We start from the raw sequence: 11,219 nt of genomic DNA, 5'->3' as shown, positions 1-11,219 counted from the left end.
CCGTTGGGCTGCTGAAAAGAGGCCTTTGGTCCCGGTTGGTGGCACCAACCGGGACTAAAGGGTGGCATTTGTTCCGATTTGTGCCACGAACCGGGACCAATGCTCTGCCTATATAACCAGCACTCGTGAAAATTTGGTTCAGTTCGTTCTTCCCCGCCCGACGCCGCCAGGCTGCCCGTCTCCGCCTCGTCGTTGCCGTCGTCGCCCCGCGCCGTCCCGCGCCGCCTTGACGCTGTCGTCGCCCCCGCCCCGCGCCCCGTGCCCATCGACACCGCCGGCCCCTGCCCGTCGCCGCCCCGCCCCGCGCCGCACCTCACCGTCGACCATCGCCGTGCCGCCCCTCACGCACCGTCATCGTCGCCGTCGCCGTCCCTTGCTCGTCGCCCTAGCCGCGCCCCTCACGTCGTCGCCATCCCATGAGCAAATTTTTTGCTAATTTAATTTGATGTAGTAGTTAATTTAGATGTGTGGTATAATTTAGATGTGTAGTTAATTGAGTTAGATTTTTTTTGTTAGATTTTTTTGTAGTTCATAGATTTTTTTGTTAGATGGGTAATAATTTAGATGTGTAGTTCATAGATTTTTCTGTTAGATTTTTTTCATATGGTGTAATTTGTTCATATTGTGTTAGATTTTATTTCTGTTAATATATTTGTTTGGTGATATTATTGTTGAATATGAATGTTTGTATGTTCATATATATATGCAAATATCAAATATGTCAATTTTTTATGATTTTTTCTGTTTATAGAATTTTTATGATTTTTTTTTGTTGTAATTTTGTTCACAGAATTTTAATAATTTTTTTGTTCATAGAATTTTCTTTGTCAATTTATGTATATGTTCATATTGTGTATGTATAGGAAAATTGTGCATGATCAAAGTCATTTATGAATATGTTCATATTTAGAATAGAGGAAAAAGGAAAATAAGAAGAGAAAGTGTTTAATATAATTAGTTAGAAAAATAATAGAACTATAGTTAAACTAGTTTATTTTTAGTAAGTACTACTTTATTTTATTTATAGTAAGTGCTTAATATATAGTTGAACTAGCTAGTTGATTTAATAAACTACTTTATTTTACTATATATAGAAGTAGTTTATTTTTAGTAAGTACTACTTTATTTATTTATAGTAAGTTCTTAGTAGTTGAACTAGTTGATTTAATTAATAAAACTACTTTATTTTACTATATATAGAAGTAATTCCCGCATCGACGTCGACGATGCCTATCCCGCATCCTCGTCGTCGACTCGGCGGTGGAGGCCTGCTTGATCAGGGCCATGTCCGGGACTGGGCTCCGCCGAGCTGGTATTGGGAGGTGCTACCTTCCGGGGGGCGTAGGTTGGTGAGGAGCCAGCCTGTTGTTGACCCGATCCTTATTTGGTGGCGGTCGCGTGGGCCAGTGACGGTGCCGAGGCTTCCGGACACCGCGGAGGTGGTACATCACCGTGTCAGCGAGGAAGACGAGCACGTCCATCGCTACATGGTTGTGTTGGAGGGCAGGTTCGACAATACATGGCAGGTTCTTCAGGGATCTCACTGGAGCTATGATCCTGTGATGGTTCCTTATCTTTGGGTGTCCACCGCCCGCGACGATACTCGTCGGGCGCTACGGTTCTAGCTGTATTGGCGATGCTATATGTATGATAGTATTCAAGAAGTATTAGTGATAATATTCGATGATGTATGGACACAAGAGATGATGTACTTTTGGTTATAATTGAATGCATGCTAATTTGAATACTATTTTATTTTACGATTTGGTTTTGCTTATTGAATGCTCATATTGGAAAAGTACTCCTACTTTAAATGCTAAAATTGAAGAGCACTCTATGCAGAAATCTAGGAGCCCCCTCCATCATCCACGCTGTCGTGGGGGTAGCTTCTCCTTCATTCCCGTGTGCTAGACAATTTGGTGTAATAATGCACTTGGGAATGAAAGAAGGAGCTACCATCACTGATAGTCAACCCATGATTAATAATAATGATCTAATTTAGTTTTTTTAGTACATATATTTAATTGTACAAGTTTAATATTTGAATTATGAACATAGGACGGAAATATCGTACTCGGACGACGAAAACCGCCCGGGGGAGTGCGACTGGTGCCACGACGACCGAGGTATGTGCAACAGGTTCCTTGAGCTGGACGAAGATCGGCGCTTCAGCATTAAGCTCAAGGAGACCTTCGATGTTCATACGGTACGCAACAACGACAATAGTTTTTTTGGTAATTAAGCACAACTTCAACTATTGTAACATGTATTTTCCATCTTTTCAAATTCGACTAGCTTATCCCATGTTATGCAAGACGCTATATCTTGAAGAGGATGGGTTTTGAAGACCATGAAAGTATGGAAACCAAAAAAAATCACCTAAGGACCCATCATGGTGTAGATTTTGAAGTAAAGTTGTACAATGCTGAGAGTGTAACCCATTTTGGTTGCAAAAATTGGGAAGCACTTTGCAAGATGTATGGTTTTGATGAGGGTATGCTTATCACCATGGATCTTGATGATCCTACAATCGAGCAAGACAATATGGACATTTGGGTCCTTGTGGATACACTTCCAATTCTTCCCCCATGTGAGCTTCTCAAACATAGTTATTAAGTAATTTATATTGTTTATTTCAAAATAGTTGAAAGCTTATTTCCATTGACAGCTTATTTTCATTCTTCAAAGAATGTGCGGAAGATGATAGACAAAACCCACTACACTGATGGCTCCGAATTAACTTATAAGGAGAAAAATCGTTTGATCGCATTTTGCACTGATCTTGAGAATTACAATGTCTACAATCGAACTCCTCAACATTATGGTCAATACGTGCCACTAGTGCACATGTTGAACTACGGTAACTACCATGGAGATACCCTGGTAAGATTTTTTACTATTACGACATCCGTGCATCTTTTTGCATACTTCTAAAACTAGTACATCATTGCTAACTACGAAGTTATTACTATGTTTTTAAACAGATAATCCTGAATGATTGTGTGCCTCATCTGATGTATACGCACGGTTGCGCTGATGTTTTGAACATACAACCAGGTCGTCCTACGAATCTCAACTGTCCATACCGGATTTCTAAAAGAAGTGGAGACATGACAATCAAAGAATGGAAAAAATGTATGGACAGTCATAAGGAGCTTCTTGGAAGCAAAAGGAAGCGAAGCACAAGAATTAGAGACAGGATGATCTCCATTCTTCATAATGGAGAGTCAGGGTCTATATTGTTTTATGCTATTTTATCTTAAGTGTGTTTAGGTCCTACCTGATACCGATGATCATGTGCTAAGAACAATTATGTAGGGTTGGGTTCGATGACTATGAGTATGATGATCGCATGACTTGTTATTAATAACGAGTAGAAGTTGTATGATGATGCATGATTAGTAGGACTTGTTATTATATATGATGATGTATGATGCGAGCATGAAGAGTTATTATATATCAGCGGGTGAAATGAACATAGCAGTAGCGTTGGTAAACCAAGCACGAAGATATAAGAGAGGACACTTCTCTCTATTAGCTAGCTAATAACAACCTAAATTAACCCCCAAAACCCCTAAACCAGCCACTTTAAAAAAAACCTCAGCTGCAGCCAGCTTCTGACGCGTGGATGCCTTTTGGTCCCGGTTTATGTCACCAACCGGGACCAAAAGCCCCCCTGCCTGGGCTGCCCGCAGCGGCCAGGTGGAGGCCCATCTATCCCGGTTCATGTAAGAACCGGGACTAAAGGGGGGAGGCATTAGTAACGACCTATTAGTCCCGGTTCAAGAACTGGGACTAGAGGCCCTTATGAACTGGGACAAATGCCCTGTTTTCTACTAGTGGTGAGCCATCCATGATGCTCTGTTAGGTGTACAGTTGGTCGACTCGGGGCGGTATCCATGACGGTCCATCATATGAACTCCCATCTTGCTAAACCGTGACGGATTTCATGATGAATCACATAAATACATCATATATTACGACAGTTTCTGGGAACGTCATCAGAAATCCGTCATGGAATAACCGATTTCTGGTAGTGTGCTTTACACGTTACTGGTTCCTGGAATAGTCAATTACATGTATCCAGAGAGTTCTCTTCAGACAATTGACCCGGATAAGATGAAAAGGAGTGGACGACAATGTCTAGTAAGTGCCGAGGAACCGGCATGTTTTGAAGACGCATATACGAAGGACTGTTGGCGTTAGGTAATGGAAGAGGTGTTGGGATCAATGTGCGATAACAATGCATGGGAGCTTGTGGATGTTCCGGACTACCATAGAGCCATAGATCTCTAGTGGGAATTTAAGATCAAGAAAGATACCGAAGGATAGTAGCCAAAGAGTACGTGCAAGAAGATATTGTTGAGTTCCAAGAAGTGTTCATTCCCATTGCAAAGATGGAAACAGTGAGAATACTCATCACCGAGGTGACGGCCTTCGTCGAGGACTGCAAGATGAAGCGCATCACGGGGGGTCAAAAGCAAGGAGCTCCTCATCTGGGTCACCATCTGCGACATGTACAACGACAAGAACGACTACTCAAAGATCACGTTCAAGACGCCCACCGGACTGGGAAGGACCTTCCCTGTCTTCGCCTATGGAAAGGAGGATGACAACAAGCACGACGTGGCCAAATAAGAGACCACGCGCAGCATAAAGAGTCATTTTTTTGCGGTCATACAGAGTTTCACACCACGATGAATACTACATTTGCTTATTTTCTATATATGACACAACTCTTGATCAAAGATGTTTTCATCACGCTCATCCTGTGCAAGTACTGAAAATAGAGGTAACAGATAGTTGAGTAGCAAGAAAATTCTTAACAAGTAACAAGTAGCACTAGTAACAAAGGTGCAGTAAGGTGAACCAATCCTTTTTGTAATTGAGGACAAACTGGAGAGTTATCTGATAATAGGCAAAGCATTCTCAAAGACACATGGGAATTACCGTCTAGTCACTTTCATGATGTTTAGTATATTCGCGTTCGCTACTTTGATAATTTCATATGTGGGTGCACCGGTGAGGGTGTCATAGACTAAGGGGTCCTCAGGCCGCCGGCCTATCTCTCATGGGCCGGACTGGTGGGCCGCTCTTGATTCATTAAAGGAAGGCCAAACTACAAGTGACCCCGTGATGGAAGGAAAACTCTGAAGACTTGGCGTATACTCCACATTTGGTAGGGAAAACAGCATGTTTATCCCCTAATGGAGACCAACCATGTGTATCCCTAGGTACCCCTGGTGTCTATATAAACCACATGGTTTATCCTGTAGGTGGGAGAACCATTATCGCCATACCCACCTAGGGTTTAGTTCATCTAATCTCGTGGTAGATCAACTCTGTAATTGGAATACAAACACATCAATACAATCAACAGGACGTAAGGTTTTACCTCCTCGAGTGGGCCCGAACCTGGGTAAACGTTGTCTCTATGTTCCCTGTTACCCATCAATCTAGGATCCACACCTCGGGACCCCCTACCTGAGATCTGCCGGGTTTGACGCTGACATTTTGGTGCTTTCATTGAGAGTTCTGTTGTAGGATCGTCAAATGATCGATGGCTCGCTTAGTAAGTGCCGATGTCATCCGCGTCGGGGATATCTGCGTGACCGGCTATCTCTTCATGTTTGGCAGCATCGTTCTACACACCAACCCAACCGGCCACCTTGACAAGATCGACAGTTTCGCTCTTGAGTAGGAAATCTGGTTCGGCAACCTGGAGTTTGTCATCGACGTTCGGGGCTATCTCATCTTTACTGGGTTCTCAGCTTTACCTAAGGGGCCCAGCAATCCCGAAGCCACAATTTCGGACCTTCTCCAAGATCCCATCTTCGGGTCGGCCTCTATCTCGGATATGGCTTTGAGCCCGGATCTGATCACAGCGTCCGAGGACCAAGGGTCAGCCTTGGCAGAAGGCACCCCCTATGCAAGCATACCGGAGGTTAACTTCCAAGGACTTCAAAGGATGAACCTGGCTGACCTCTTGTTGTTAGAAGATACGTTAGATCGGGTCCAGACGTTGAACATCAGACACAAGTTTGCCGAGTTCCGCGCTATAATGAACTTGATAAAGCGCAGGCACAAATTTGCTAAGTTGGACTCGATGTTACTGCTGAAGTTACTCCCACTTTGGTTAGTCCCAGGATCAATAGTGACAGATGCCGCTAGATCGGTGCCCATAGGCCTATCCTCCTTCTGCCCCCCGCCGCTAGGATACACAGGAGTTTGATGTTGCTGCATAAAATCACGGTTTGGAGAGCTGATTTTTTCACCTCCATATCCATCAGGGTTAGAGCTATTAAACAAATGATCATCAACATGATATTCACCCCCTTGATCAGTAGGATTTAATAGCTCCAGAGATATCAAAATTATTTCAGCACGTAGGCGAGCACCGGCATTGCTGTGGAGAGCAGAAAAAGGAAAAATATTTTCATCAAATGCAACATCCCTAGAGATGTAAATACGGCCAATGAAGATGTCAAGGCACTTGAAGCCTTTGTAAAGGTTGCTATACCCAAGGAAAGCACATTGCTTGGATCGCAATGCGAGTTTGTGTTTATTGTAGGGTCAAAGATTGGACCAGCAAGCATACCCAAAGATTCGAAGAATAGAGTAGTTGGGTTTTTCATGAAACAGCCGTTCAAAGGGTGTCCCAAAGTTGATAACCTTGCTAGGAGTTCGGTTTATCAAGTATGTTGCAGCAATGAAAGCTTCATCCCAAAATTTGAGGGGCATGGAAGCTTGAGCAAGAAGGGACAAGCCTACTTTAACAATATGTCTGATGTTTCTCTCTGCTGAACCATTTTATTGGTGAGCATGAGGGCACGAGACCTTATGTGATATGCTTATCTTGGTGAAAAGGGAGTTTAATATTTCATACTCGCCTCCCGAATCTGTTTGAAGAGCAAGAATTGTACGGTCAAATTGTCGTTCTACAAGATTCTAAAAGTCAAGAAATTTCTAGAAGACCTCAGACTTGTGTTTGATTAGATAGATCCATGTGAATTTACTGAAGTCATCTATGAAACTCACATAGCATTTTTTATGCTTCCTACTGTTACAAAGGCAGGACCCTAAACATCAGAAAACATAAGTTCAAAAGTAAATTTTGATTCATTTATTGACTTTGGATAAGGAAGTTGGTAACTTTTGCCTTTCTGGCAGGCGTCACATACAAAATCATTATTGAAGGACGTAGCACATGGGAGTTTATTTTTCTCACTAATGTCTTTGCTAACAATAACAGAAGACGGATGCACTAGACGTCAGTGCCACCTATCCAAGGATAGCTTGGTAGCACTTAACACTTGCTTCTTGACGTTGGGTCCGGTGTGCCTAACTGGATAGAGACCTCTCCTACCATTTCCTTGAAGGAGTACCTTTCTTGTTCCCTATTCCTTTACAAAATAAGAATAGGGATGAATTTAAACAAAAGAGTTATTATCAATGGCAAGACGACTAGCATAGATTAGACTTTTGTTGGCTTCGAGTACATGGAGAATATAATTCAAATGAAGATCACGATCTAGGGTGTGAATAGCAGAATGACCAATATGTTCAATAGCCATACCTGAACCGCTTGCAGTATGAATCGGCTCATTTCCGGTGTAGCAATCACGCACAGTCAACTTCTCCAGGTCGCTCGTGATGTGGTCGGTGGCACCACTGTCAAGGTACTAGTTGGTATCCACCCCATATTGTGGAGAGGCGAGATATGTTGATTTCTCCTCTACCCCTTGATAGGACTCGTCATAGCGCTTCCAACACTTCCAGGCTGGGTGGCCCATTTTACCGCAGATCTGGCTCTGGACCCTGGGGGCAGAGGCATGGTTGGTGTAGTTGCCCCCGCTGCCATTTTTGTGTCCACCACCACCACAACCGCCTGGCTTGGAGTAGCCTCAGCCACCGCGGTCACCACCGCTCCCACCTTGCTTGCGGCCACGGTCATCACTCCCGCCGCCGTTTTTGGCGAAGCGGCCTCGAGTGGCAGCATTGGCAGAGGACAGCGATCCTCCACCACGAAGATTCATCCTTGTCTCCAAGCTGAGCAGCTGCGAGAACAGTTTGGCCACGGTGTCCGATTCCACCTGGGAGCACATGACAGAGACCACAGGATCAAAGTCCTCGTCTAGTCCTGCCAGGATGTGGGAGACGATATCTCCTTCGTCCATCTTCCTCCCTGTAGCGATCAACTCGTTGCAGAGGGACCTAACCGTCCCGACGTAGTCGGTGATGTAGGAACTGCCCTTCTGCAGAATGGCGAGGGCGATTCTGGTGTTAGTGGTGTGAGCACGAGTATGAGAGGCAATCATGCCCTCCAACATGTTCTAAAGCTCTGCCGAGGTGTGGCAGGATGCAACCTGGACGTTCATATCATGAGGAAGCGTCGTCAGAAGATAGGAGAAGACTTGTTGATCTCGCGCATACCAGGTTTGGAGGACAGGGTTTGCCGCCTTCGTCGTGGACTTGCCATCAGACGAGGTCACGTCAATTTCCCTCTATGGCGGCAGCTGGTTGACGTCGAGGTACCTCTCCATCTGCACTCGTCGGATGGCGGAGAGCAACGTCGCCCACCACAACGCCTGATTGCCCTTGGTGAGCTTCTCGGTGGTGGCATGAACAAATGGAGAGGATGGGAAGGAACTTGAAGACATCGCCATGAATGGTTTTGAGGAAAGCTCTGATTACCATATGAGAAAACGAAGGGTATGCAGTTCTGCAGGGACGTACTTTTTATATAACACAGAAAGATTACAGAGGGCACAGGTTATTGCTAGGCTTTTCCCCTACTCCAAGCTATACATAGATAAGATAAGCTCTAGCCTAACAACCTGCTGTATGTAGATTACACGCACGCATACACAGTCCTGATAACACACCACGTTACACCCTATACATGTTTACAAGCCTATCGTTTAACACAACGCGACATCCATACCAGTTGTACTACGTTTAGTCCAACACGGTAATAGAATTTGGCTCACACAATTTAACAGTCGTGGTTCCATTAATTCTGAAAATGTGCACGACTGATCCTAGAACATTCCTCCGCTCCCTTCCATTTCATGCGCTCCATTGATCTCGGTCTACAAGCACAAACAGCCCACAAACACGGCAATCAACCAGTTAGATGGATGATGGATAGGTCGTCGACTGAGATATATTCATCGAAGCATCAATATCAATAGAAGTTCTCAATCAACTAATGACCCAAAAACTTCCATAAGTATTAATCGAGTTGACTTTTAAATTCTAAATGACACTCGACAACAGGACCCACCTGCCAGACTTTGCCGAGTTGTTTCTATTAGGAACTGGGTGAACATAAGATTCGGCCAAGTTTATTTAGTTTGTCGAGTCCTCTTTCATTGGAAATATGAGAACTATTAAGTCTGCCAAGTTGGGTATCACTAGCTACGGAGTTCAATTTTGAATCAAAGTCAGCAGACACAAGTTTGCCAACTTCCACGATAGAATGAAGTCGTTAAAGTTCTGGAACTCGGCACAAAACCAGATTCTAGTAGTGACATATGCATGTGTTGAATTAAATGTATCCCTTTCAATGCACATGGCACAAATACTTACCAAAGAATCTCGATTCGCAATCATATTTATGCATGCGTACAATTAACGTGGGCGTGATCACAGTAAGCTGCAGTCGGCAGTTTGGAAAGAGAGCTCCTCCTTAGTAAGGTCGTACAGCAAGTGCATGTTCTGCAACTGGAAGTTGCCGATGATGCTCACGCTGCTGGATTTATGCATCACCATGCATGAAATGGAATCATCCAGCGGCACCCAGTAATTCTCTGGCGGCAGCACCATGTCCGCTCCACCACTGAAGTGGAACACCATGGACGGCACTGCCTTTTCCTGCGCCACTGCCACACACAGGTCGATCCCACTGCCGGCTGGTGGCGGCAGGAGGCTCCCGTTTAGCTGCCTCCGGAGCTCCTCTCTCAGAGGCCTGTACGCCCCATCGACCAGAACCGAAGTGGGGTTACCGGAGTCGACAAAGACACCGCCGCCGGTGCCGTTTGGTTTCAGAGCGAACATCATTGGTGGGATAGAAAGCCTTGTTTGTCCAACGCTTATCCCGATGAGTGGGACATAGTAGAATGGGTACTTTTTAGGGCCTTGCACGAAAGACATGGACATCACAGGGCTGCCGCCGCTAAGGCTCGCCGAGGCGCCGACGAAAAGGTGACTCCTGGCACCGGGAGTAACGTTGCTGCGGAGGTAGGGGGTGTGGCAGTAAGAGAACTTGCTGGCACCTATCTGAGAGACGAGCGACAAGGGGCCACGGCCAAGCCCTATGAGGCCCGACGACCCGTCAAGGGACCCCGGAGTGAACTGCAGCGTGTCGACGCAGCCGAACGTGAGCGTCACCGAGCCATGTTCAAAGGCGAAGACCTCCGTGCCGATAGACCCTCTAGCGTCGCCAACGCCGTAGAAGGCCCCGAAAGCGCAGCTGCCATCCTGGCGGCACGAGTGCGCCCGGTTGGCTAGGCACAAGGTGTCGTTGCATGGCACGGGGTGGAAGCTGTCCGACTTGGACGCGTTATAGTAGGGCAGGCCTTGCATGACGCAGGATCCTTTGAGGCTGCAGGTGGAGCACTGCGTCCAGATGAGGTCGCTACCGGTGTCGATGAGGGCCTCGGCGCGCTGCGGTGGGTTGCCGATCAGGTACTCGGCAATGTACTGGCTGGTGTTCCAGTGGACCGGTGCGCTCACGTCGACAAAGGACGTCAGGCGCTGCCGGCTGCTGGCCATGGCGCGCTGCACGCGCTCCGCCACTGTGTAGTTCCCCTTGCCATCAACATGGATGAGCTCCATGTGTAGCCCTGCGCTACTACACGTAATTATGGTAGCAGCACTCGAGCACAACGCAACGATAAGCACCAGCCTTATTTCCATTGTTTCCCTTGTTGGTTTGATGCAAGCTCCTCACCATGTTATAGCTTAATTGGTAACCTATGGCCTCCATATATATTCATCTGGATAACATGTGGAAACAAACAAACTGACGGAGGATTGACGTGGTACTTTCATAATTTAATAATACACTAGCGTAGTATAATCAAATCTAGGGTGCCGGCCTGAACCATGCACGGGATATGGGCGGACTTCCTTATGGCAGCATAGACATAGGACAGTCGTACTACCATTTTCAAAAATTCTACCAGTATAGATACAGATAGGTAGCAGCTGTCGTT

General features: G+C 45.7%; 1 protein-coding gene across 1 annotated transcript; it reads right to left on the bottom strand.

Annotated features, from left to right (window-relative positions):
* Positions 1-9,648: 9,648 nt before the first annotated feature.
* On the bottom strand, positions 9,649-10,920 carry LOC119280664 (aspartic proteinase nepenthesin-1-like). Its single transcript, XM_037561454.1, has one exon. It carries the CDS (start codon positions 10,918-10,920, stop codon positions 9,649-9,651), a length of 1,272 nt encoding a protein of 423 aa, XP_037417351.1.
* Positions 10,921-11,219: the final 299 nt, after the last annotated feature.

The sequence above is a fragment of the Triticum dicoccoides genome, chromosome 3B (genome assembly GCF_002162155.2).
Source record: "Triticum dicoccoides isolate Atlit2015 ecotype Zavitan chromosome 3B, WEW_v2.0, whole genome shotgun sequence".
NCBI lineage: Eukaryota > Viridiplantae > Streptophyta > Magnoliopsida > Poales > Poaceae > Triticum > Triticum dicoccoides.
Note: the sequence above shows the minus strand (reverse complement) of the source record. Positions and strands in the feature narration are given on the sequence as shown.